Source organism: Corvus moneduloides, chromosome 4, assembly GCF_009650955.1.
Source record: "Corvus moneduloides isolate bCorMon1 chromosome 4, bCorMon1.pri, whole genome shotgun sequence".
Taxonomy (NCBI): domain Eukaryota; kingdom Metazoa; phylum Chordata; class Aves; order Passeriformes; family Corvidae; genus Corvus; species Corvus moneduloides.
Window position 1 is genome coordinate 74,083,689 of NC_045479.1, and position 26,503 is coordinate 74,110,191.

General features: G+C 70.7%; 3 protein-coding genes across 4 annotated transcripts; 1 reads left to right on the forward strand and 2 right to left on the reverse strand.

The window, feature by feature from the left end:
• LMF2 (lipase maturation factor 2) lies at positions 1-12,247 on the forward strand. 2 transcript variants are annotated; one of them, XM_032106914.1, is made up of 14 exons: positions 1-133; positions 1,715-1,968; positions 2,808-2,836; positions 3,667-3,863; positions 4,880-5,058; positions 6,176-6,314; positions 7,369-7,503; positions 7,590-7,695; positions 7,899-7,995; positions 8,077-8,259; positions 10,077-10,245; positions 10,837-10,948; positions 11,029-11,140; positions 11,788-12,247. In XM_032106914.1, exons 1-14 carry the CDS (start codon positions 31-33, stop codon positions 12,157-12,159), a joined length of 2,187 nt encoding a protein of 728 aa, XP_031962805.1. In that variant the 5' UTR covers positions 1-30; the 3' UTR covers positions 12,160-12,247. The 2 variants fall into 2 exon arrangements, with proteins under 2 accessions (XP_031962805.1, XP_031962806.1); XM_032106915.1 differs by having other exon boundaries at positions 11,032-11,140.
• Positions 12,248-12,811: 564 nt separating this feature from the next.
• MIOX (myo-inositol oxygenase) lies at positions 12,812-14,925 on the reverse strand. Its single transcript, XM_032107540.1, has 9 exons — positions 14,697-14,925; positions 14,388-14,468; positions 14,015-14,177; positions 13,864-13,931; positions 13,665-13,774; positions 13,519-13,586; positions 13,251-13,300; positions 13,047-13,159; positions 12,812-12,951 (listed from the first exon to the last, which is right to left on the reverse strand). The coding sequence occupies exons 2-9, from the start codon at positions 14,460-14,462 to the stop codon at positions 12,843-12,845; spliced, it is 756 nt and encodes a 251-aa protein (XP_031963431.1). The 5' UTR covers positions 14,463-14,468; positions 14,697-14,925; the 3' UTR covers positions 12,812-12,842.
• Positions 14,926-16,433: 1,508 nt separating this feature from the next.
• On the reverse strand, positions 16,434-20,279 carry ADM2 (adrenomedullin 2). Its single transcript, XM_032107541.1, is given in 3 exon segments — positions 16,434-18,492; positions 19,861-20,025; positions 20,179-20,279. Coding segments are annotated over 2 exon segments (486 nt in total). The 5' UTR covers positions 19,976-20,025; positions 20,179-20,279; the 3' UTR covers positions 16,434-18,121.
• Positions 20,280-26,503: the final 6,224 nt, after the last annotated feature.

Consider the following 26,503-nt stretch of genomic DNA (forward strand, 5'->3'; position numbering starts at 1 on the left):
CCGCCGCGCGCCGCCAGGCCCGGGGCCGCCATGGCCGCCATGGGGGAGCCGGCGCGGCCGCGGACGCTGTTCCTCGCCGGGCTGGCCGCGGTCTACATCGCCGCCTTCGGCTCCCTCTACGTGCAGATCCCCGGTACCGCCCCGGGGGCAGCCGCGGAGGGGCCGGGGGATCCGGGACAGGGCCGGCAGTGGGGCCGGGGGAACGGGGATAGAGCTGGGAGTGGGACTGGGGGAACGGGGATAGAGGCGGGAGTGGGACTGGGGGAACGGGGATAGAGCCGGGAGTGGGACTGGGGAACGGGGACAGTGCCGGGAGTGGGACTGGGGAACGGGGACAGAGCCGGGAGTGGGGTTGGGGAACCGGGACAGAGCCGGGAGTGGGACTGGGGGAACGGGGATAGAGCCGGGAGTGGGGCTGGGGGAACGGGGATAGAGCCGGGAGTGGGGCTGGGGGAACGGGGATAGAGCCGGGAGTGGGGCTGGGGAACGGGGATAGAGCCGGGAGTGGGGCTGGGGAACCGGGATAGAGCCGGGAGTGGGGCTGGGGAACGGGGATAGAGCCGGGAGTGGGGCTGGGGGAACGGGGATAGAGCCGGGAGTGGGGCTGGGGAACGGGGATAGAGGCGGGAGTGGGGCTGGGGAACGGGGATAGAGCCGGGAGTGGGGCTGGGGAACCGGGATAGAGCCGGGAGTGGGGCTGGAAGAATGGGATAGAGCCGGGAGTGGGGCTGGGGGAACGGGGATAGAGCCGGGAGTGGAGCTGGGGGAACGGGGATAGAGCCGGGAGTGGGGCTGGGGAACCGGGATAGAGCCGGGAGTGGGGCTGGGGAACCGGGATAGAGCCGGGAGTGGGACCGGGATAGAACCGGGATAGAGCCGGGAGTGGGGCCAGGGAAACCGGGATAGAGCCGGGAGTGGGGCTGGGGGAACAGGAGAGAGCCGAGGGAACCAGGATAGAGCCGGGAGTGGGACTGGGGAACCGGGACAGAGGCGGGAGTGGGGCTGGAAGAATGGGATAGAGCCGGGAGTGGGGCTGGGGAACTGGGCTAGGGTCTGAGGAAATGGGATAGAGCCGAGGGAACGGGGATAGAGCCGGGAGTGGGGCTGGGGGAACCGGGCTAGGGCTGGAGTAAATGGGAGAGAGCTGGGGGACCCGGGATAGAGCTGGGGGAGCCGGGATAGAGCCGGGAGTGGGGTCGGGGGAAATGGGAGGGAGCCAGGAGTGGGACTGGGGAACCGGGACAGAGGCGGGAGTGGGGCTGGGGAATGGGGATAGAGCCAGGGGAACCGGGATAGAGCCGGGAGTGGGACCGGGAAACCGGGACAGATCCGGGGACGTGGCTAGTGGAATCGAGATTGGGATCGGTGTCGGGAAAAGGACCGACGGAGCCGGGAAAGGGACAGTCGCCATCCCCGTCCCGCTGCCCGTATCCCCGTTATCACCTCCCGCTGCCCCCACGTCCCCCCGGCTCCCCCTGAGCCGCTCCCCATCCCTTTCCCCGTGGCTCTGGCTCTTCCCACCGCTTCCCAGTCCCAGCTGGGAAAACTGGGATGAAGGGAGGGACAAAACCGGAATCATCTCCTCTCCTCGGGCATCGCCTCGGGTTTGTCCCTGCAGCAGCCGCGGCAGCGGCTGCTGCAGGGACAAACCCGAGGCGCCGCCCGAGAATCTCCCGGTTTTCCCAGGAATCCTTCATTCCCATTCCCATTCCAGGCCTGTACGGGAGAGAGGGCATCCTGCCAGCCCGCAGGGTGCTGCGGCTCAGCGGGAAGGGGCTGTGGGAGCAGCTGCGAGATTTGCCCACCTTGCTGTGGCTCGGTCCCCGCCTGGGGCTGGACACGGAGCAGGGCATGGAGCTGCTGTGCGTGCTGGGAGTGCTGGCCGCCTTCGGAGCGCTGCTCTGCGATTCCCTGCGGGATTGCCTGGTCTTTGCCCTGCTCAGGGTGTTGTACCTGTCGTTGTACCAGGTGTGGGGGCAGCAAGGGGCTTGGCGTGAGGGTGGGAGGTGTTGGTGTTGCGCCACGAGCTCGCTGGGTTTCCCTCGTGCTTGGATTTCGGTGCTGGGAGGCACGGCTGTGGGGTCGAGGAATGGTTGGGGTGGGATGGGAGCTGAAATCCCATTCCAGTCCCCGTGGGCAGGGACACCTCCCGCTGTCCCAGGCTGCTCCAAGCCCCAATGTCCAGCCTGGCCTGGAGCTGCGGAGGGACTGGGGCCAAGGCATGGAGGGCCAGGAGCCAGGGAATGGCTTCCCAGTGCCAGAGGGCAGGGCTGGATGGGAGATTGGGAATTGGGAATTGCTGGCTGGGAGGGTGGGCAGGCCCTGGCCCAGGGTGCCCAGAGCAGCTGTGGCTGCCCCTGGATCCCTGGCAGTGGCCAAGGCCAGGCTGGACATTGGGGCTGGAGCAGCCTGGCACAGTGGGAGGTGTCCCTGCCATGGCAGGGCTGGCACTGGAGGGGCTCTGAGCTCCCTTCCCACCCAGCCCATTCCAGGATTCCCTGAATCCTCCCTGGTGCTGGGGCTGGAGCTTCAGTGGGTCCGAGCTGAGTGTGGGGTGAGGAGGAGGAGGAGGATTTCTCTTCCTTCTGAAATGAGGGAATTGGAGAGGAATAAATGATCGGTGCAGGGCCACCCCTCCCGGGGCTGGAGCTGTCATCTCCCACTGCCCCTTGGGTTTGGCCAGAGCCATGTGCCAGGGGGCGACCCAGGGCTCTGTGCTCACCTCTCTCCCTGTGGGGAAGGGTCTGGGGGTGTCAGACCACCCCCCATCCCCCCGGCTGAGCCCCCACCCCGTTCCCTCTCTGCAGGTGGGACAGGTCTTCCTCTACTTCCAGTGGTGAGTCCAACCCCCGCCATGGGGGCTCAGAGCTGGGGGAACCTTCCAGGGCAGGGGGTTCAGCGGGATGGGGGGCTCTGGGGACCAGGGTGGGGGACACAGGGGGCTCTGGGGACCGGGATGGGGGGCTGTGGGGTCCAGACACGGGGATCTGGGGGTCTCTGGGGTCTGGGACAAAGGGCACAGCAGGACAGGGGCTCCCCAGGATCGGGGTTGGGGGGCACAGGGGGCCTCTGGGGACTGGGACCGGGGTTGTGGGGGGCTCTTGGAACCAGGGTGGGAGGCACAGGGGGCTCTGGGGACTGGGACCGGGGTTGTGGGGGTCTCTGGGGACAAGGGTGGGAGGCACAGGGGGCTCTGGGGACTGGGACCGGGGGTTGTGGGGGTCTCTGGGGACAAGGGTGGGAGGCACAGGGGGCTCTGGGGACTGGGACCGGGGTTGTGGGGGTCTCTGGGGACAAGGGTGGGAGGCACAGGGGGCTCTGGGGACTGGGACCGGGGTTGTGGGGGGCTCTGGGGACAAGGGTGGGAGGCACAGGGGGCTCTGGGGACTGGGACCGGGGTTGTGGGGGGCTCTGGGGACAAGGGTGGGAGGCACAGGGGGCTCTGGGGACTGGGACCGGGGTTGTGGGGGGCTCTGGGGACAAGGGTGGGAGGCACAGGGGGCTCTGGGGCACATGGGGGTGGGGGTCTCTGGGGACGGCAGGACAGCAGGGGCTCAGCAGGACGGGGTCCCCAGCCCCACGTGCGGGGCGTGGCCGTGTCCCCAACCCCCTGTGGGGTGCAAGGCGGGGGGGTCTCAGCTCTGTGCCCCCCACACCCTCCCCCAGGGACAGCCTGCTGCTGGAGGCCGGGTTCCTGGCCGTGCTGGTGGCCCCCCTGCGCCTGCTGAGGTGGGGGTCCCCGGCCTGGAGACCCCACGACGCTGTCACCTTCTGGGGCGTGCGCTGGCTCCTCTTCCGCCTCATGTTCGCCTCGGGCGTGGTGAAGCTCACGAGCCGCTGCCCCACCTGGTGGGGGCTCACAGGTGAGGGGGGCTTCAGGGGGCTCAGGTCTTGGGGAGTTCCCCCAGTTTGAGGGGCTATGATGCCCACGAGCCGCTGCCCCACATGGTGGGGGTGCAATTTGGGGGCACTCAGGTCTTGGGGGGCTCAGGTGTTCACCTGGAATTGCAGTGATTTATTGGGAAGTAGATTGGTCTTCACACCCCCGTGAAGACCCCCGTGTTCTCCCCCCCCAATTCTGAGGCACCACTTAATTGGGAAATCCCTCCTGTTTTGCCAGGAAGGTTTCCCTGTTCTGTGTGGGCTGTACTCCACGGTGGGAAAAACTGGTGTTAACCCAGAATTAGGGTGAATTTTTGGGAAACAGATTAGGGAAAGCCCCCCCTGAAGCCCCCTGTGTCCTGTGGCCCCGAGTTACCATCTAATTTGGAAGGGGAAGCTTTTCCCTGTTTAGTGTTGGTTCTATTCCATAGTGGGGGGGGAGAAAATCCAAATAAGCCTGGAATTCCAGTGAATTTTCGGGAAATAGATTAGGGAAAGCCCCCTGTGTCCTGTGGCCCCGAGTTACCATCTAATTTGGAAAGGGAAGCTTTTCCCTGTTTAGTGCTGGTTCTATTCCATGGTGGGGGAAATCCAAATAAGCCTGGAATTCCAGTGAATTTTCGGGAAGTAGATTATGGAAAATACCACCTGGAGCCCCTCAGGGCCCCCCTGAAGCCCCTTGTGTCCCCCAGCCCCGAGATACCATTTAATTTAGAAACAGCAGCTTTTCCCTGTTTAGTGTTGGTTCTATTCCATGGTGGGGGGTGGGAAAATCCAAATAAGCCTGGAATTCCGGTGAATTTTCGGGAAATAAATTAGGGAAAGCCCCTGTGTCCCCCAGCCCCAAGATACCATCTAATTTCGAAACAGCAGCTTTTCCCTGTTTAGTATTGCTTTTATTCCCTGGGGCCGGGGGGGGGAAATCCAAATAAACCTGGAATTCCCATGAATTTTCGGGAATCCTGACAACCCCTCCCCGCCCTCGCCGTGCCCGCAGCGCTGACCTACCACTACGAGAGCCAGTGCATCCCCACGCCGGGCGCGTGGCTCGCCCACCAGCTGCCCGTGTGGTTGCAGAAGCTCAGCGTGGTGGCCACCTACGTCATCGAGGTGGCCGTGCCCCCGCTCTTCTTCGCGCCCCTGCGCCGCCTGCGCCTCTTCGCCTTCTACTGCCAGGTGGGGAGGGGGCTCCTCGGGCCGGGGTGGGCACGCAGGGGGGCTGCACAGGGGCCAGGGGTGGGCTGCTCGCTCCGTGGGTGCTGCAGGTGGGGTGGGCACAGTGCTGGAGGTGTTGGGGTGATGCCATGAAGATTTTTTCCCGGTCAGGGAACCAAGCAACTGATGCCTTTTCCTGGTCTTAAAATCAAGAGGCATACACGGTTAGAAGGGGAAAAGGGATTTTAGCTTGGGATTTATTTTAAGGATCCTTAGGTGCACATGTTTAGGTCATATGCATCAAGATGTACCCCGCCAAGTCTATCTCTGTGTCTGTCCCTCCCCCAACATTGGGTATATCATTATAGGTGTTACTAATTAGCAGATCTATCAAAGATTCCCCAATGAGAGGCTCGAGTGAGCCCCCCCTCCCCAAGGAGCCTTCTCCTGGATGGTTCTATCTTGGTTTACAGAATATGTTCTGGAGAGGACCTTGGGGCACACTGATCCCTGGCTACAAAGCTTCTAAAATGTTCAGTCTCTCAGCTTGACAAACGAGTCCAAGAATGGAGGCAAAAAGCACTGGGAATACAGAAGTTGTAAAAAGGTGTAACGGGTATAAAAGAAAAGGCAAAAAATCTTCATGGCATCAAGGGTGCCCCGTGTCCGGTGTGCTCTGCCCCCCAGCCCTGTGAAGCCCCCTTTGTGGCCCCGGTTGTGCCAGGGGGGTTTCACAGGGCTGGGCTGGGCTCCTCGCTCCGTGGGCACTGCTGGTGGCGTGCCCAGTGTCCTCTGCCCCCCCGTCCAGTGACCCTCCCAGTCCTGTGACCCCCGTGGTGGCCCCTGGCACGGCCGGGGGAGCCCAGGGGGCTTCTTGGGGGCTGCGGGCACTGGGAGCTGGGGTGGTCGCAGTGCTGCTGGTGGTGTGCCCAGTGTCCCCTGCCCCGCTGTCCAGTGACCCCCTCCCAGCCCTGTGAGACCCCCACCGTGCCAGGGGGATCCCGTGGGGGTCTCCCAGCACTGGGGTTGGCTCTCGCTGTGGGCACTGCGAGATGAGGTGACCACACTGCTGGTGGTGCTGGTTGGGGTGTGCCCAGTGTCCTCTGTGACCCCCCAACCCCACCCTGTCCCCGCCCAGGTCCTGCTGCAGGTCCTCATCATCCTCACGGGCAACTACAACTTCTTCAACGCGCTGACCATCGTGCTGGCCTTCTCCCTGCTGGACGAGGAGCACGTGGGGCGCTGGCTGGGCCAGCCCCGCAAGAGGCACGGCAGTGGTGAGAGCCCGGGAGCCCCGTTTGGGGTGGGGGACACCTTCCCAGAGCGGGCAGGGCACACAGGACGTCGTGGCCACGCTCTGGGAGCTGCTGCTGGCGTGGTCCCTCACCCACCCCGGGGCAGGGGCTGTGCCCATGGGGACCCCAGGGCTGTGGGGCACAGCTGTGGGATCAGGGAATGGTTGGGGTGGGATGGGAGCTGAAATCCCATTCCAGTCCCTGCGAGCAGGGACAGCTCCCACTGTCCCAGGGTGCTCCAAGCCCCAATGTCCAGCCTGGCCTGGAGCTGCAGAGGGACTGGGGCCAAGGCATGGAGGGCCAGGAGCCAGGGAATGGCTTCCCAGTGCCAGAGGGCAGGGCTGGGTGGGAGATTGGGAATTGGGAATTGCTGGCTGGGAGGGTGGGCAGGCCCTGGCCCAGGGTGCCCAGAGCAGCTGGGGCTGCCCCTGGATCCCTGGCAGTGGCCAAGGCCAGGCTGGACATTGGGGCTGGAGCAGCCTGGCACAGTGGGAGGTGTCCCTGCCATGGCAGGGCTGGCACTGGAGGGGCTCTGAGGTCCCTTCCCACCCAAACCATTCCAGGATTCCCTGAATCCTCCCTGGTGTTGGGGCTGGAGCTCCAGTGGGTCCGAGCCGGGTGTGGGGTGAGGAGGAGGAGGAGGATTTCTCTTCCTTCCCAAATGAGGGAATTAAGGAACAATAAATGACCTGTGTGAGGCCGTCCCTCCTGGGCTGGGGCTGTCACCTCCTGGGGGGATGCTGTCACCCCACAAGGGGCTCCCGCCCCTTGGAATTCTGCATCCCAGAGTGGCTCTGCTGCTCCTGGGCCTTTCCCTCCTCGTTCCTTTTCCCTGCAATGCTGGGAGCACTGGGACCCCTGGTTTGGGGGGGAGGGGAGGGGTCCTTTCCAGGCTGGGCAGGGGACAAGGGGACACAGTCGGAGCTGCTGCCACGTGGCCCCTCACCCACCCTGGGGCAGGCTGCTGTGCCCGTGGGTGACCCCAGGGCTGCGAGGGGGGGTCCTGGGCGGGCTCTGAGCCCCCTCCCTGCCCCAGCGTGGCCCCCCAGCCTGGGCTCAGTGCTGGCCACGCTCCTGGAGCTCAGCACCTACGGCCTCCTGCTCTACTGGACCGTCCACTACTTCGGCCTGGAGGTCAACTGGGACAAGAAACTGCTGGACTCCAAAGTGGGTACGTCCGGGGGGGTGCGAGGACCCCGCGTGCCCCCTCCCTGCGGGGCCGGAGGGGCCGGCCCTGACCCCGGGGCTGTCCCGCAGCCTTCACCTACCACGAGTTCACGACGTGGCTGCGCACGGTGACGCTGCCGCTGGTGGGGGTGGCCTTCCTGTCCCTGTCCTGGGAGATCCTCGTGGCCATGTACCGGTGCGTGGGGGCCCCTGGGGTGTCCTGGGCCGTGGGGACACTGGGGTGACACGCTGGGAAAGGGGCGGCCCTGCTCCGGGATTTGGGAGCGGTCAGGGGTGGGGGGGTTTAACCCCTCACCCACAGCTGGAGCCCCCCAAATTGGGGGGGGGGGGGACTGAGCCTCTCGGCCCCCGTACCACCCCGTTTGTGCCCGCCCCCAGCTGTGCCTGCGTCCGTGGATGCTTCTGGAAGCTCTGGGCCACCCTGCAGTGGGCCATCATGGCCACGGCCACCGTCAGCCTGTTCGCCGTCAGCCTGGTGAGGGCCGGGGGCCACGGGGGGCTCCTGGGGACCCCAAAACCCCCCCAGGCCGTGACAGAGCCCCCCCTGCCACCCCAGGTGCCCTTCACCTACATCGACCACGAGTCCAACGGGAAGCTGTGGCCCGGGATCCACCAGATGTTCGGGGCCGTGGAGCGCTTCCAGGTGGTCAATTCCTACGGGCTCTTCCGCAGGATGACCGGGGTCGGCGGGCGGCCGGAGGTCATCCTGGAGGGCAGCTACGATGGGCACAGCTGGACGGTGAGTCAGGGGTGGGCACAGCTGGGCACTGAGTCAGGGGTGGGCACAGCTGGGCACTGAGTCAGGGGTGGGCACAGCTGGACGGTGAGTCAGGGGTGGGCACAGCTGGACAGTGAGGGATGGGCACAGCTGGACAGTGAGGGATGGGCACAGCTGGACGGTGAGTCAGGGGTGGGCACAGCTGGACACTAAAGGACGGGGCAGACCTCCCAGACCAGTCCCACCCCGTGCCATGTCACACCTGGAGTTTCCCAGGATTTGTCCCCCCCGTACAGCCCCCGGGGACAGCACCGGGGCGTGTCGGGGTCTCCATCCCAGTCCCATGGACAGCACCGGGGCGTGTCGGGGTCTCCATCCCAGTCCCATGGACAGCACCGGGGCGTGTCGGGGTCTCCATCCCCAATCCCATGGACAGCACCGGGGCGTGTCGGGGTCTCCATCCCAATCCCATGGACAGCACCGGGGCGTGTCGGGGTCTCCATCCCAGTCCCATGGACAGCACCGGGGCGTGTCGGGGTCTCCATCCCAGTCCCATGGACAGCACTGGGGCGTGTCGGGGTCTCCATCCCAATCCCGGGGACAGCACCGGGGCGTGTCGGGGTCTCCATCCCAGTTCCATGGACAGCACCGGGGCGTGTCGGGGTCTCCATCCCAATCCCATGGACAGCACCGGGGCGTGTCGGGGTCTCCAGCCCAGTCCCATGGACAGCACCGGGGCGTGTCGGGGTCTCCATCCCAGTCCCATGGACAGCACCGGGGCGTGTCGGGGTCTCCATCCCAGTCCCATGGACAGCACCGGGGCGTGTCGGGGTCTCCATCCCAGTCCCATGGACAGCACCGGGGCGTGTCGGGGTCTCCATCCCAGTCCCATGGACAGCACCGGGGCGTGTCGGGGTCTCCATCCCAGTCCCATGGACAGCACCGGGGCGTGTCGGGGTCTCCATCCCAATCCCGGGGACAGCACCGGGGCGTGTCGGGGTCTCCATCCCAATCCCATGGACAGCACCGGGGCGTGTCAGGGTCTCCATCCCAATCCCATGGACAGCACCGGGGCATGTCGGGGTCTCCATCCCAGTCCCATGGACAGCACCGGGGCGTGTCGGGGTCTCCATCCCAATCCCGGGGACAGCACCGGGGCGTGTCGGGGTCTCCATCCCAATCCCATGGACAGCACCGGGGCGTGTCGGGGTCTCCATCCCAATCCCGGGGACAGCACCGGGGCGTGTCGGGGTCTCCATCCCAATCCCATGGACAGCACCGGGGCGTGTCGGGGTCTCCATCCCAATCCCATGGACAGCACCGGGGCGTGTCGGGGTCTCCATCCCAGTCCCATGGACAGCACCGGGGCGTGTCGGGGTCTCCATCCCAATCCCAGGGACAGCACCGGGGTGTGTCGGGGTCTCCATCCCCAATCCCCTGGACAGCACCGGGGTGTGTCGGGGTCTCCATCCCAATCCCGGGGACAGCACCGGGGCGTGTCGGGGTCTCCATCCCAATCCCAGGGACAGCACCGGGGCGTGTCGGGGTCTCCATCCCCAGTCCCATGGACAGCACCGGGGCGTGTCGGGGTCTCCATCCCAGTCCCATGGACAGCACCGGGGCGTGTCGGGGTCTCCATCCCCATCCCATGGACAGCACCGGGGCGTGTCGGGGTCTCCATCCCAGTCCCATGGACAGCACCGGGGCGTGTCGGGGTCTCCATCCCAATCCCATGGACAGCACCGGGGCGTGTCGGGGTCTCCATCCCCAATCCCATGGACAGCACCGGGGCGTGTCGGGGTCTCCATCCCCAATCCCGGCCGTTCCCGATCCCACAGGAGATCGAGTTCATGTACAAGCCCGGCAACGTGAGCGCGGCCCCGGCCATGGTGGCCCCGCACCAGCCCCGCCTGGACTGGCAGCTCTGGTTCGCCGCCCTGGGGTCCCACCAGAGCAGCCCCTGGTTCAGCGCCCTGGTGCTGCGCCTGCTGCAGGGCCAGCCCGACGGTCAGCCATGGGCACAGGGCACGGCCCGGGGGCTCGAGGGGCTCTGAGGGCCATCCTGGGGACACGGGGGGCTCTGGGGACCCAGGGTGTGGCAAGGTCTCCCCAGCCTTCGCAGGTTTGGGGTGTCCCTGTTTGGGTCCAGGGTGTCCCCCACAACATTCTGGGGTGTCCGTGTTTGCGTTGGGGTGTTCCTGCAGCCGTGGGCATGTCCCTGTTGGGGTTTGGGATGTCCCTGGGTGTGTTGGGCTGTCCCTGGGTGTGTTGGGCTGTCCCTGCTGGCCTCTGGGCTGTCCCTGCTGGCCTCTGGGCTGTCCCTGGGTGTGGTTGGGGTGTCCCTGGGTGTGTTTGGGGTGTCCCTGGGTGTGTTTGGGGTGTCCCTGGGTGTGTCGGGGTGTCCCTGGGTGTGTCGGGGTGTACCTGGGTGTGTTTGGGCTGTCCCTGGGTGTGTCGGGCTGTCCCTGCTGGCCTCTGGGCTGTCCCTGCTGGCCTCTGGGCTGTCCCTGGGTGTGGTTGGGGTGTCCCTGGGTGTGTCGGGCTGTCCCTGCTGGCCTCTGGGCTGTCCCTGCTGGCCTCTCACGCCGTGTCCCACAGTGATCCGGCTGGTGCAGACGGACGAGTCGCGGTACCCGTTCCACGGCCGCCCCCCGACCTTCCTGCGGGCCCAGCTCTACAAGTACTGGTTCACAGCCCCCAGCGAGGGCAGGTGAGCGGGGAGGGGTCCCCCTGCCCCCCACAGCCCCTCTCTGGGGGGGTTTGGGGCCGCCTGACCCCCTGTCCCCGCAGCAGCCCGGGCCCGGCGCCGTGGTGGCGGCGGCAGCGCGTGCAGGAGTTCTTCCCCCGCGTGTCCCTGGGAGACCCCACGCTGGAGTCCCTGCTCAGCCAGCACGGCCTCAAGGTGGGCCCTGAGACCCCTCCCCGGGCCCTGAGACCCCTCCCTGGGCACTGAGACCCCTCCCTGGGCCCTGAGCCCCTTCCTCTGACACCCCTGAGCCCCCTTCCCTCACCCCAGCTCCCTCCCTGACCCCCTTCCATTGCTCTTGACCCTCTCTTCTTCACCTTGATCCCCTTCGCTCACCCCCACCCCCCTGAGCCCCCTTCCCTCTCCCCCAAGCACCCTCCCTCTCCCTCCCTGACCCCCTTTCCTGGCCCCAAACTCCCCTTTCCTTCACCATTGACCCCTTTCCCTCACCCTGACCCCATTTTTTGGCCCCTGTCCCCCCCTTCACCTGCTCCTGACCCCCCTTCCCTCCCTCATCCTGGACCCCGACCCCCTTCCCTTGCCCTTGACCCCCTGACCCCCCTCTCCCTGGCCCCAACTCCCCCTCCCTGACCCTCTTTCTTGGCCCCCTGACCCTCCTCCCTCCCCATGATCCCTTTTCAGCCCCCTGATCCCCCCTTCCCTCATCCCTGACCCTCTTCCCTCTCTTTCCCTGGTCCCCGACCCCCTTCTTCCCACACCCTGATCCCCTTTTCCAGCCCCCGACCCTTTTCCTTTGCCCCCAGTCCCCTTTACACCCCTCGCTGACCCCGCTGTCCCCCCAGGACAAGCCCCCGCTGCGGCGCCGAGGCGACGCCGTCCTGCCGCGCCTGCTGGGCTCGCTGCGCCGCCTGTGCCAGCCCTTCTCGGGCCCGGCCGTGCTCTGGTCCCTCTACCTGGTGGCCGCCACCGCGGGGCTGCTGCGGGCGCTGGCCCGGGGCTCCCGGGGGGGGCCGCCCCCCGCCCGCCACAAAGGGCCCCGCGAGCGGGGCGAGCGCAACGGGGTGCGGGGCTCGGAGGGGACACGGGGCGAGCGCAACGGGGTGCGGGGCTCGGAGGGGACGCGGGGCTCGGAGGGGACGCGGGGCTCGGACGGGGCGCGGGGCTCGGACGGGGCACGGCCCGAGGGCCGGCACGGCAACAAGAGGAAGAAGTAGCCCCCACGGCCCCCCCAAAAACGGGGGGCGTGGGGGGGCAGCGCTCGGTGGACCCCGCCCCGGGGAGGGCGCCCCGTGTGCCAGTGCCTTCGGCACGGCGTGGCCATGCGGGAGCGGGGGGACACGGCCCGGGGCTCGGGGACCCCTCCCCAGTGCCCAGGGACCCCTCAGGGCCCCCCCAGCGTTTGGGGGGGCTCAGCACAGGTCAGGGGCTCAGAGCGGCTGGGGGCTCTGTGCCCGCGGGCTGGAGCAGTTTGGGCAGTGCCAGCCCTCCGGTTACCCTGCCCAGCCCCTCAGGTCACTTCGGGGTGTCCCCCCCCGGCACTTTGGGGTGCTCCCGCCGCGCCCCCTTCCCCTCCCCCCCGCGGGCTCCGCCCGTCCTGCGCTTCCTCCCCCCCCCCGCCCCGAGCCCAGAGGTTTCCTATAATTTTCTAATTAAAGCCTTTGACATTCCAGCCCTGCAGCTCTCCTGGGATTCGGGGGGGGGATCCTGGGCTCTGTCCTGCCCGGGGGGGCAGCGCGGGGTGGGGTGACCCCCGTGGGGGGGGCGCTGGCACCGAGCGGGGGTGCGGCAGAAGCAGATTTATTGCGGAGCCCCGGGGGTGCTGGCGGGGGTGGGGGCCCGGCAGGGTTTCGGGGGAGTCCCGGGCGGGTTTCGGGGGGTCCCGCGGGGCGGGGGGGGGTCACCAGCAGAGCTGCCCCGGGCAGTATTTGTCGATGAGGCCCTGGTAGTAAGCGCGGAGCTGCTGCACGTCGGGCAGCTCCTCCTGCTTGGTGTACAGGTCGAACTTGCTGCGGGGGCAAACGGGGGGTCAGGGCCGGGGGCTGATGCCCCCCCAAACCCGCGGGGGGCCCGGCCGAGCCCCCGGCCCCCCCCGGACACGCACTTGAGCTCCCGGACCCAGGGCAGCATGCGCCGGTCCTCCTCGGAGCACAGGTGGCCGTAGTCGCCGTGGGCGTGCCACGGGTAGAAGGAGTGGAAGCGAACCATGTAGAAAGCCTGGGGTGGGGGGCAGAAACAGGTTTAGGGTGCCCCCCCCCGCAGCCCCAAACCTCCCGGGGGTCCCTGAGCCCCCCCAGTCCGAGCTCACCTCCTTGGGCAGGGCGAAGTTGTTGAACTTCATCACTTGGTACATGTACTCTGAAAAGAGGGGGGGCGTGGGGCGGGGCTGGACCCCACCGGGGGGGACCCCGAGAGGTGCAGACCCCTCCCCGGAGAGCTACAGCTCCCCCAAAAGTCACAGGGCCCCCCCGGGAGCTGCGGCCCCCCCAGAAGAGCAGCCCCTGCCCCATGCCAAGGGCTGCAGTCCCCCAGCAAAGGGGGCACTGGGGACCCCCCCCCCAGCCCCCCAAACTCACCATCGTGGCCCCAGGACATGAGGACGTTCTCCAGGCCGCAGCCGGGCTGGTACATCCCGTACTCGGTGCTGGGGGTGGGATGAGGGCTGAGGGGCTGGACCCCCCCCGCAGCCCCCGCCCCAACCCCCCCCGGGGGTCCGGCTCACCTGTACCGGGGGTCTTTGGTGTCGGGGTTGTCGTGGAAGGTGGAGTCCCCATAGACCACCGACTTCTGCACCTTGCAGCCCACCGGGAAGGTGTCCCCGACCACGGCCCACTGCAGGCACAGGGGGGTCACAGCAGCCCCCGAGGGTCCCCCGGCCTCGGGGGGGGGGCCCCGGACCCCCTCCCCACCATGCCGCTCACCTGGGGCTCCCCGAACAGCACCAGCACCTTGCCCAGATCGTGCAGGAGCCCCACGAGGTGGAACCAGTCTGGGGGCGAGCGGGGCCGTGTCACCCGCGGGGCTGGGGACCCCGGCGGGGACAGGGCGGGCAGACGCGGGGTCCGGCCGTACCTTTGTCGGGGTGCGCCCGGCGGATCCCCTCGGCCGTCTGGAAGGCGTGGAAGGAGTTGGGGAAATCCACGTCGGGGTCCGACTCGTCCACGAGCTGATCCAGCAGCTCCAGCGCCTCCATGGCGCTCATCCTCCGCAGCGAGCACGAGCCGTACTGCGCGCTCTGGGGACACCGCGACGCGTGGGGACACCGCGACCGCCACCCGCGACCCTCCCTGGGGCTGGGGGCGGCCGATGGCGCCCTTCGGTGCCCCCCAAACCCGGCTGGGATGGGGCGGCGGGGCTGGGTTTGGGGTGCGGGGTGGGAGGGCTGGGACACCCCCCCGGTGTGGGGACACGGGGGGACACCGGGGGGACACGGGGGAGTTCCCACCTTCCTGCGGACGAACTCCACGGTCTGGTGGGTGTGCATGAGCAGGTAGGTCTTGTACACGCGGTCGATCAGCATCCCCTCCTGCAGGGCAGCACCGGGGGCTGGGGGGGTCCGGGGGGATCCCCAGTGACCCTCGCCCAGCCTGGGGTGGCAGAGCCCCCTCGGGGCTCCTCTGGCTGCTCCCGGCAGCGGGGCGGGACCCCCGGGAGGGGCAGCCGGACCCCAGGGACCCCCAGCACCGTGCAGCCGAACCCCCCGAACCCCACCCCGCCCACCCCGGGGTCCCCGGGACCCGCCCCCCCCACTCACGGTGTAGTTGCGGAACTCGGTCTTGGCCTTGCCGGGTTTGGGCTCCTCGGAGGAGTCGGGGCCCTGCGGGGGGATGTGGGCTCAGGGAGACCCCGGGTGGGCACCGCGGGACGGGGATGGCTCAGGGGTCCCATCCCGCCCCCAGCCCGGGCACCGCGGGACAGGGGCTTGGGGACAGAGGGACACTGGCAGCAAGGGGAGACCTGGCCGCGTGGGGTCCCCCCACCGCAGGGGCTCACGGTGTCACACTTTGTCACACTTTGTCACACTTTGTCACACTTTGTCACACGGTGTCACACTTTGTCACACTTTGTCACACGGTGCCACACGTTATCTATCACCCGGTGTCACACGGTGTCACAGATCGTCACACGGTGTCACAGATCACCACACCCCGTCCCCCCCGGGGCACAGAGGGATCTGGGGGTGCTGCCCCCGATTCCTGGCGGGGTCCAGCCCAGGTTGTCCCTGGGTGGGGGCAGCAGCTCCGGGGGTCCCTTTTGGGGACCGTGTGGGGTCCCTGCTCAGGCCCTGCAGCCCCCCGGGCTGGTCCTAACCCCCCCAACCCTGCCCAGGGTAGGGAGCAGCTCCCCATGGCCTCGGGACCTCCCTTCTGCCGCGGGGGCCTCCCGGGGCTGGCACCCTTCGAGGTGGGGTCCCCCATGGGGTGACACCCATGCAGGGAGGACATCGCCGGGGGTCTCCTCTGCCCCCCAGGTTTGGGGTGGCCCGGGTGTGTCCGCCCCCCCAGTGAGTGCCCCGAGCCCCCCTGCCCACACTCACCGCCTGGAGGCTGCTCATGGTGGGTCTGGGGGCTGTGGGGTGGCCGCGGCACCCCCGCTTTTATGGCGGGGGGCGGCGCGGGGGGCCCCGCCCGGCCCCGCGGGGACAATCGGTGACCATTTAACCCGCCCCGGTTAATGGTTGACCCCGCGCCCGCCTGGGGGGCTGCGGCTCCCGGAGGGGGCTGGGGAACCCCTGGCCCGGCCCCGAGCTGGGGACCCCCGGCCTGGGCACCCCCGGCCGCGCTGTCCCCGGTGTCCCCCCGCGGGGCCACGGGGAGCGGAGCTGGCCCTGGGGACAAGGGGCACGGGGGGGGCACCGGGATGGCCTGGCACTGCCCCGGGGTCCCCAGGCGGGGGTGGGGGGATGGACATCGGCTTGGCCGGAGCGTCGAGAGCGGAACCCGGCGGGGACATCGGGACGGGCACGGGTGTGACAGGGCACGGACACGTGTGAGTATGGCCGGGCCGGGGCACGGACACGGCTGGACATGGGCACGTGTGGGCACAGGCACGGCTGGGCACGGGCAGGACAGGGCACGGACACAGCTGGGCACGGGCACGTCCTCTCCGGGAATGTGGGCAGGGGTGACACACACGCGTGCGTGTGTCCCCACTGTCCCCACGTCTGTCCCCGCATCCCTGCGGGCACAGCCCCCGCCCGTCACCTCCCGGCCCCGGGGGAGCCGGTGCCCGTCCCCGGACACGGCCGCCCCTCGCCCCATCCCCCTGCCCCATCCCCACGGGACCAGCGCGCCCCATCCCCGCCCCATCCCCACGGGGTCACCGTGCCTCATCCTTGCCCCATCCCTGCCCCATCCCCGCCCCATCCCCGCCCCATCCCCACGGGGTCACCGTGCCTCATCCTTGCCCCATCCCTGCCCCATCCGTGCCCCATCCCATTTTTCCCATCCCGGTTTCCCATCCCCACGGGATCACCACGCTCCATCCCGGCTCCTCTTCACACTTTGTTTATTCCACACAAACCAGGATTCCCGGCGGGAAGCAGCGACGCTCCGCGACGTGGGGCAGGACGGGTCGGGCACCCACCAGGCTCAGCGGGGGCACCCAGAGGAGGGGACAAAGGCCTGGGGACCCCCCGCGCCCCTCGGCAGCTCCACGGGGGGCTGGGAAGTCCTGGGACACCCGCGGGATGGACGCAGCTCCGGGTGGCACCCGTGGGATCCTATCCCGGAACCTCCCGGGACACCCAGGGGACACCGTGAGACATTCCTGGGACATCCCGTCCCGGAACCTCCCGAGACCCCCAGGTGCTCTGGGGAATGGGGGCTGGGGTGCTCCTGGGGGGATCGGGGTGCTCCAGGGGATGGGGTGCTCCTGAGGATGAGGCGTTCCCGGGAATGGGAGCGTTCCTGATGATGGCGATGTTCCTGGGAATGGGGGTTTCTGTGGGAATGGAGTGCTCTGGGAATGGGAATGGTCTGGGAATGGGGGATGCTCCTGGGAGGACAGGGGTGATCAGCAGGGAACGGAAGGATGCTGCTCTTGGGGGGCTGCTCAAGCTGCTCCCAGGAGGGGGGTGGGACAGTGACCGGGTCACACATCCCCGTCCCACCGGGCCAGGGCGTGACAGGGATACTCGGGGTCCCCTCGTGTCCCCGGGCCGCCGCCCCGTGTGGGCGCCCACTGAGCCTGTGGGGACACGGCGTGTCCCCAGCGGGGCCGGGGGTGTCCCCGAGGGTGCAGCAGGCGACAGGGCTGGGCAGGTCTGGGATAGGGCAGGAGTGGGGCACAGGACCCCAACTTTCCACTGCCCCCCACATTTGGGGACATCTCACTGTCGCCGGCTCCCGCAGGGCTGTGGGTGACACAGGCTGGGGACACGGGACAAGGTGCCCGGGGAGGGGACAACGTCCACGCTGAGGAGGGCAGGACCCCCCACAGCAGCCGGGAAGGTGCCGACCCCAACTGGGACCCCCAAGTGGGGAAGGTGCTGGGGGCCGCCCCATCCCCCACCCCGGAGCGGGGACCCCGTGCCCTGTCCTTGCACCCTGGCACCCCCCCAGCCCCAGTGTCACCCTGGCGAGGACAAGGGGTGCGGGGGGTGCCCTGGGGGGCTCCGGGGGTGCCACAGCAGGCACTGGAATGCTGAGTCAGCAGGAGCGTGGCCGGGGGGTCTTGCACAAGGTGCCGGTGCTGCTGCGGTCAGCGGGATTCCCGGTGGCCCTTGGACCCGCCCCGGACAGACTGGCCGCTGCCAGACACCACGGGTCCCCCCGGGTCACCACGGGCCACCACCAGCCACCAGGGGCCACTCTGAGCCACCAAGAGTCACTATGGGCCGCCACCGGTCACCGTGAGTCACTCTGGGCCACTGCTGCCAGTCACTACGGGCCACCGCTGCCCACCAGGGATCACTTTGGGTCATCATGGGCCACCACCAGTGCCCACGGTGCCCCTGTCAGCTCCTGGCCAGCCCGGGCCGCCGCTGGCCACCGTCTCCCAGCCCCGGGTCCTCTGCGCTCCATCAGGAGGTTCTGGTGGCAGGAGCCCCCCGGGGACACCCCCAGCCCGCGGCGTGGCCACGGCCGGGGCCGGGCAGTGCGGAGGAGCCCGGCCGCGAGTGGCCGTGGAAATGCTTCAGCGGGGTCCCGCGGGGCGGGGCGGGGGCGCGCCCCCCCCTCAGCCGTAGCTGTGGGGGCTGTTGGGGTTCATGGGGGACGAGTCGCGGCGCCCCGACTGTCCCCGCAGCTGCCACAGGCGGTGGCTCAGGTTCAGCACCTGGCAGGTGCCCAGCACGCAGCCCACCCGCACCAGGTGTCCCCCGGCGTGGCGGCGGCCCCGGGCGGGGCGGGGGTCCCGCCGTCGGTCGTGCCGCAGGACGAGGTGCCGGACGTGCCACGGGGGAGGCCGGGGGGCGAGCAGGCGGCGCCGGGGGGCGACCCAGGGGCCGTGCCGGGGCACCAGGACTCGGTGTCGCAGGGTCCCGATGGGCCGCGGGGCCGGGGGGTCTCCGGGGAGGGAAGGGATCCGCTCCGGGGGGCTCCTGCAGGACAGAAGGGACGGGGTCAGGGGGGCACAGCTGCGGCACCCGGGCAGGGGGGTGGCACTGCCACAGCAACGGGGGGGCCACGGGGGCACCGCATGAGCCCCGAGCCAGCGCCGTGCCCGGGGCTTCCGCAGGAGCGGGAGGAGGAGGAGGAGGAGGAGGAGGAGGAGGAAGCAGCCAGGGCAGGCTTCCTGCAGCCCCGCACGTACCCCGAGCACACGGACACGCGTGTCCCGCACCCGCCGAGCCCCAAAACTGCCCCTGGTCCCGCCCCGCGCCCACCCCCGGCTCCCTCCGCTCCGCCCGCCCCGTTCCCACGGCCTCTGCCCCGGCACCCACGCGTCCCGGCTGTGGCACCCACGCCCCTGCCCCGGGCACCCGCGGGGGGGTCCGGCCTCAGGGCACCCCCACAGTGCCACAGAGCTCTCCCGCCCCAGTCCCCTGTGCCTCAGTGCCCCCTGCCCTGGGGACACCCTTTCCTCAGGGGACCCCTGCTGAGTTCCAAGGAACTTGAGCTTTTGCTCCAATTCTTAATCCCGTCCTTCTCTTTTTCCTTTTTTTTTTTTTAAATATTTCCTCCCCATTTTAACCCTCGTCCTGTGCCCCAGAGAACCCCAGCCCAGCCCAGCCCACCCCTCAGCCGTGGCAGGAGCTGCCCGGCCCCTGTGGGTGTCGGGGTGCCCCAGCCCCCCCATCCATGGCCGTGCCAGGGCCGCCCCTCCCGCCCCCCCAGATCCCCCGGCAGCCAGACGGGGATCCCCGGGTGCCGGGGCCGGCCCAGACGCGCTCCCCGAGCAGGGACACGCACACGCACGTGCGGTGTGTGCACACTCGCACAGCCGGGGGGGTCTGTCCCTTCAGCACCCCATGACGCCCCCCGGGCACCCGCACCGGCCCCGGGCACCCCCGAGCTCTTGCACTCACAGAATCCTCATCCCGGCGTGGCCCAACCCTCGGCCCTTCCCGCACCCCTCGCACCCCCGGGCGCCCCGTGACCCCGGTGTCCCCAGCCCCTATCGCGGGGGGCCGGGGCCCCGCACCCCCCGCTCGCCACCGCGTCCCCCGGGTCCCCGCGGGGACACGCAGCGAGGGCGGGGGGAGGACCCGGTAGGAGACGGTGCCCGGGGACCCCCAGGTCCCCATTCCGGGCAGCTGAGGAGGCGTGGGGGGGCACGGGGAGGCCGCGGGGCCGGGTCCCGGGCAGGGGGTGCAGAGCCGCGCCGGGCGGGGGTGCGGGCAAACGGGGTGCGGGCAAAGGGGGTGCGGGCGAGGGGGGTGTCCCGGGCAGGGGATGCGGGCAGGGGGTCGAGCAGGGGTCCGGGCAAGGATCAGGGCGGGGGTCCGGGCAGGGATCCAGGCAGGAATCAGGGCAGGGGTGCGGGCAGGGTCCCTCACCTGCGGGGCGGCAGGGCCCGGCCGTGGGGCAGCTCCAGCAGGCACAGCGCGAAGCTGACGCAACCCAGCGCCAGCGGGGCCGGGGCTCGCATGGCCGGACGGGACGGGACGGGACGGGACCGGACGGGACGATCGGCGGCGGCTGCGGGAGAGAGCGGGCGGGTGGCTCGGGGGGGCTCGGCGGGGGGGTCGCGCTGGGGTCCGGCTCCAGATCCCAGCCCCCTTCTCGTCCTGCCCCCGCTCCGCTCCCTCCCTTGTGCCGCAGCGCGGGGGCGGCGCGGGGTCCCGGCGGTACCTGGCCGGGATCGGGGCGCGGTGGGGTCGGGGTCGGATCTGTCCCCGCTCGGTGCTGCCGCTCTCCGCCCCGGCCAAGGTTAAATATCGCCGGGGCCGGCGGGCGGGAGGAGCCCAACGGGACGGGAGGAGCCACGGGCGGGAGCAGCCCCGCACCGCCCTCGGTTCCGCACCGGCCCCGGCCCCCGGCCGCGCACCGGCCCCGCACCTTCCCCGGCACCGCACCGGTCCCGCAACCCCCAAGTCCCGCAGCGCCCCGGCCCCGCGCTGCCCCTCCCAGACCCCTCGCTGGCCCCGGCCCCCTCGGCCCCGCACGGCTTCGCACTTTCCCCGGCCCCTCCTCAGTTCCGCACCCCCCGGTCCCGCGCCGGTCCCGGTTCCGGAGCGGCCCCGGCCCCGCACCTTCCCTGGCACCGCACCGGTCCCGCACAGCCCCGGCTCCACGCTGGCCCCAAAGCTCCTCCCGGTACCGCACGTCCCCCGGTCCCCTCGGCCCCGCTCCGGCCCCGCTCCGGCCCCGCTCCGGCCCCGCTCCGACCCCGCTGACCCCGGGCCCTTCCCGGCGCGGGGCTGGGGCTGGGGGAGCGGCCCTGGGGCTGGGCTGGGCTCGGGGACCCTTTCGGGGGGCACTGGAAGGGGGCCGGGCTGGGGCTGTTGGGGGGTCTGGGCGGCCCCCGCAGCCCCCGGTGGCGGCGGCGCCGGGCCCGTGGTGCCCGTGCCACGTCGCGCTGTGCCCTGCCAAGCCCGGCCCGTGTGCCTCCCGCCTGGCACCGCCGCGCAGGGGGGCCCCCCCGGGCACCCCGACATCCCCTCTGCCCTGGCGGGGAGCCTGGGGGGGACAGAGCTGCCCACCCAGTACAGCCCAGTGCCCCCAGTTTGGGCCGCCCCATCTGCGCCCCCGGCCCCCTCGGGGCACCCCCCCCCCCCCGCTTCTCGCAGGGCTGGTTCCATGTTTGTAAGCATCACATGGGGCCTCGTGAAACAATTAAGGAATGTAAATCCGCAGGGATCAGACCCGTCCCGCTCCTGCCGGGCAGCAGCTCCCCCAAACTGGTGCTGGTGGGGTGCCCGGGGGGCGGGCGCTGGGGGCTCCTGGGGGGCTGCTCCTGAGCTGGGCAGCCAGAGCTCGGCAGGGGAGGGGTCCCCACAGCCTCCATCTCCGGGACCCCCAACTCCTGCTCCGGGACGGGGTCTGGGCGCTCCCGGTGCGGTTGGGACGGGGACCCCCAGCACCCCCGGGTGTCCAAGCCGGACCCGGGCCCCAGGGTCGGGGGTACCCTCTCCCCCCGACGCGGCTTCCCCAGGCCGAGGGGCCGGGGGCCTCCGCGTGCCCGGAATCGCTGGGATTCTTCCGTATTATCGGGACACAAAGGCTCCACACACCCGCGCCGTGCGGGGGGATTTGGGGCAGCACCTGATCCCGGGGCGGTGGGGACCGGGCAGGGGCAGCGGGACAGAGCCTGAGCGGGGCTGTGGGCACGGCCGGCCCCAGCGCCGCGATCCCCGGCTCCGCACGGCTCCCGGGGGATTTCTGCGGCGTCCCGGGCTCTTCCGCTGGGCTGCTGCTGGATTGTCCCAGCGAGAGAGAAAAACCCGGCTCAAAACAACGCCGAGAGCCGCGGGTGGGGGTACGCGGGACACCCGCTGCTCTGGGCCCCCCCCCGACCCCTGCCCTGAGCCCACCGCCACCGCCGCGGTCTCCCCGTGTGTGACATCCCGTGGGATCTGGGGCACGGACCTCAGAGAGTGACATCTGCCACCCAGCACGGCCCCGGCACAGCGCCAGCCCCCCAGCAGCGGCCCCAGGGCCATTCCGGGGGTCCTGGCTGGGGCTCCCCTCCCAGGACCCTGTGCGGGTCCCCGGGTGGGGCAGTGCCCGCCGCTGTCACCCCCAGGGACAAAGCCATGTCACCGGCATCAGTGTCACCAGAATAATCCTGGGCACGAGGAGGGGGCTCTGGGGATAGGGCAGGGGTCCAGCTGAGCCTGCCGGTCCCTCAGCAGAGGCAGAACGCCTTTCCCTGCCCTCCTCCTCCTCCTCCTGCTCGGGGATCCCCATTCCCGGGGCACAGGGAAGGATCCCGGGTGCCGCTCCCCTGCCCGGCCGTGCTGGGTCCGGCCGCCGGCTCACGGCCGCCGCGGCACCGGGTGACCTGCTGCAGCCACCCCGGGAGCTGCTGTCGCCCAGCCGTGCCGCCGCCGGACCCACACCGGGAGCTGCCGTCCCCGGGTCACCTCATCCGTCGCCGGGGCCCGGCAGCACTTTCCCTCTCCGCTGGCTCCCAGCCCTGGGAACCCAGGAGAAGTTTTAATTAGCTTAATTGCCTGCTGGCTGAGGCCCCGGGGCAGGGCGGGGGCTGGGAGCAGCACCCGCAGCCCCGCTCCGGTCACCCGCTTCCCAAAAAGCGCCGGGACCCTCCCCGGGCCGTGCCAGGGCTGCCCCCCCGTCCCAGCAGCAGCACCCGCTGTGTCCCGGCAGGGCCGCGGGGCACAACCCGGACCCCCGAACCGAGGGGCCGCTACCCCATCCCTGAACCCACCGGGACCCTCTGGCCGCGACCCCGGCACCCCTAAAGTGCCCGCACACAGCCCCGGAGCCGTGTCCCGCCGGGGAGCGGGGACAGAGCTGCCCCGGGACATTGGGCTCCGTGTCAGGGCCGCGAGAACGGCCGGGAACTGCCGGGAGAGGGAAGAAACCAATTCCTGCAGCCTCTGCAGACACGTGAGTGCCCCCAGGGTCCGCAGTGTCACCAGCATCTCCAGTGTCCCCAGTGTCACCAACATCCTCAGCATCCCCAGTGCTCCCAGTGTCCCCAGCATCCTCAGGAATGCCAGCATCCCCAGTGTCCCCAGTGTCCCCAGTGTCCCCAGTACCAGGATCCCGGGCACACGGCACGACCGAGCTCGGCACGTGCCCTGTGTCCCCGTGCCCGTGGCCCCGTTCCTGTCCCCAGCCCCGTGCCCCGTGCCTCGGGGCTCCCTGTGCCCGCTGCTGCCACTGCGGGTCCCGCACAGCCCCCGCTCCGTGTCACCCGCTGCCACCACGGCCCGTGGGTGGGCAGGACCACGGCACTGGCAGCCGGCGCCGATCCCCGCGGTGCCAGCGCCGACCCCTGCCAGCTCCAGTTCCCGCCGGTGTCCCCGGGCACAGGCCAGGTCACAGCCCCGGGAGCTTCCAGGGTAGATCAGCTCGGTTTCCCTGTTCCCACCCTCCGGCACCGCTCCGGTGCCACGTCCCGGCTGTCACCCTTCGCCGGGTACCCGTCCCTTGGGCTGTCCCCGGCCGGTGGTCCGACCAGCGCACCCCTGGCCCCGTGTCGCTGTCCCATGGGACCTCAGCGGCTCTGCCCTGATCCGTGTGTCCGCACAGACGCCACTCTGCCGCCCGCAAACCGGGATCCAGGTGCGGCTCCTGTGCATGGGGACATGGGGACGTGGGGACATGGGGACATGGGGACATGGGGACGGCCACCCCGGTGCCAGACCCCCACCCAGCCCCACGGAGCGGGCCCCGGCTGACGGCCGAGCCGTGCTGGAACGGGCACACGGCACATGGCACTGGGTCACCCGCGGCTCGATGCCACCGGTCACCACTGCCCCAGCACCGTGTGACCTCCCGGTGTCCCCAGGAGCCCCCCCGTGCTGTGGGACCCCCCCCGCCTTTCCCAGGTGGGGTCTGCCCTCGAGTGGGGACCAGCCCGGTGTGAGGGACTGGGGGTCTCTGTGAGGACCCCGCAGCGGTGCCCGGGGTGTGGCAGCGGGGCCGGTGCCGGTGGCAAGGAGCCAGCCGTGTCCCGACGCCGCACATGTCCCGACACGCGGCGGCCTGAGGGACCGGGCAGGAGGTGCAAGGGCCGGGCAGGGTTGCATCACCCCCGGCCGGGGCGTGGGGTGCGGGGGGACCCCGCTCTGGGGGGCTGCTGGGGCCGGCTGCACATCCCGGGGACCCGTCCGAGCCGGGGAGGGGATGAGCCCCAAGGCCGGGGGATGGGGATGCCCGGGACTGTCCATGCCCCGCACCTCGGGCACCCCTCCCAGCCCGGGGGCACCCCAGGGACACCGCGGGGTGAACCCCAAGGCTGCAGGAGTGGGGAGCACCCGGTGCCGCTGCTGCCCGTGGCTCTGGCACGGCCGGAGCGCTCTGCCCGGACCCCCAGTGCCCTTCGGGGGGCCGAGGCCGGGCGGTGCCGGCTGCCCCCCCATCCCGCACGCACCCCACGTCCCGCTCCCGCGTGGGGGTGGGAATAGGGATTTTCCCGATGAATCATTCCCGGCTCGGCAGCGGCTGTGCCCCGGTGCGTGCCCGCGACCCCGCGCCCCGGGACGGCCCCGGCCGGCGGCATCCGAGGGGCGAGTCCTGCCCGAGCCCCCCGGGCGTGTCCTGGTCCCGGCACGGGAGAGCTCCGGGGTGGGGCGGGACGGGATGGAACGGAACTTAACGGGATGGCCACACTGGCACTGCCAGCGCTGCTCCGTGCCGGGGGCACCACGGGCTGCGCCAGGGCGCGCTGCCACCTCAGCACCCCGGGGACACCCAGCCCTGTCCCCAGGCGAGCTGGCACAAGGACCTGTGTCCGGGTGGGAGCCGCTGGCGGCGGGAGATGGCGAGGACGGATCCCGGCTCCCGGGAGGGACTGGCACCGTGCTGCCCACGCTGCCGTGGGGCCACTGCCGCCCTGTCCGGGGGTGGGGGGCTGCCCTGCGCCCCCGAGTGTGTGCCGGCACCCAGGGGTGGGGGCACCGCGCCTCAGGGTCGTGTCTTGGGGGGGTCACACCTGTGTGGGGACACACCTGTGTGGGGGATGCACACCTGTGTGGGGTCACACCTGTGGGGGATGCACAGCTGCGGGGGTCCTTTCCGGGGGGCTGTGTGGAATGGGGGGGTCGTGCACAACTGAGAGGGGTGGGCACCCTGAGGGCCGTGCACACCTGCGGAGGGTCTGTGCTCACCTGGGAGGGTCCCCCCCATCCGGAAGTTCCCCACACGCGTGCCCGTGCACACCCAAGGGGTCTGTACACTCCTGGGGGGGGCCATGCACACGCGTGTCCGTGCACACGCAGGGGAGTGCCCGTGCACACCTGAGGGGTCCGTGCACATCGGAGGGGTCCGTGCGCACCCGGTGTTCGTGCACACCTGGGCGATCCCCGCACACGCGTGTCCGTGCACACACGAGGTGTCCGTGCACACCTGGGCGATCCCCGCACACGCGTGTCCGTCCCCCCCCGGGGGTCTCCGCACACCGGGCTGTTCCCGTGTCCCCCCCGGGGGTCCCCGCACACCGGGCTGTCCCCGCACACCGGGCTGTCCCCGTGTCCCCCCCGGGGGTCCCCGCACACCGGGCTCTCCCCGCACACCGGGCTGTCCCCGTGTCCCCCCCGGGGGTCCCCGCACACCGGGCTCTCCCCGCACACCGGGCTGTTCCCGTCTCCCCCCCGGGCTGTTCCCGCACACCGGGCTGTTCCCGTGTCCCCCCCGGGGGGTCTCCGCACACCGGGCTGTTCCCGTGTCCCCCCCGGACTGTTCCCGCACACCGGGCTGTTCCCGTGTCCCCCCCCGGGCTGTTCCCGCACACCGGGCTGTTCCCGTGTCCCCCCCGGACTGTCCCCGCACACCGGGCTGTTCCCGTGTCCCCCCCGGGCTGTTCCCGTGTCCCCCCCGGGGGTCTCCGCACACCGGGCTGTTCCCGTGTCCCCCCCCGGGGGTCCCCGCACACCGGGCTGTCCCCGTGTCCCCCCCGGGCTGTTCCCGCACACCGGGCTGTTCCCGTGTCCCCCCCCGGGGGTCCCCGCACACCGGGCTGTTCCCGCACACCGGGCTGTTCCCGTGTCCCCCCCGGACTGTTCCCGCACACCGGGCTGTTCCCGTGTCCCCCCCGGGCTGTTCCCGTGTCCCCCCCGGGGGTCTCCGCACACCGGGCTGTTCCCGTGTCCCCCCCGGGGGGTCTCCGCACACCGGGCTGTTCCCGTCTCCCCCCCGGGGGTCCCCGCACACCGGGCTGTCCCCGTCTCCCCCCCGGGCTGTTCCCGCACACCGGGCTGTTCCCGTGTCCCCCCCGGGCTGTTCCCGCACACCGGGCTGTTCCCGTGTCCCCCCCCGGGCCCCCGTCCCCCTCCCCTCCCCCTCGGGGAAGCCCCGCGCCCCGGCCCCGCCCCCTCCGAGCCCCGCCCCGCCCCTCCCGCCCGCAGCCAATGGAAGGCGGGGCCCCGCCCGCCCGGAGCCAATGGGAGGCGCGGCCCCGCCCCCGCGGCGCCCGGCGCTGGCGCAGGCGCGGTGCGCGCGGGGCCAAGATGGCGGTGGCGGCGGGCGGTGGGCGCGGGCGGGCGGC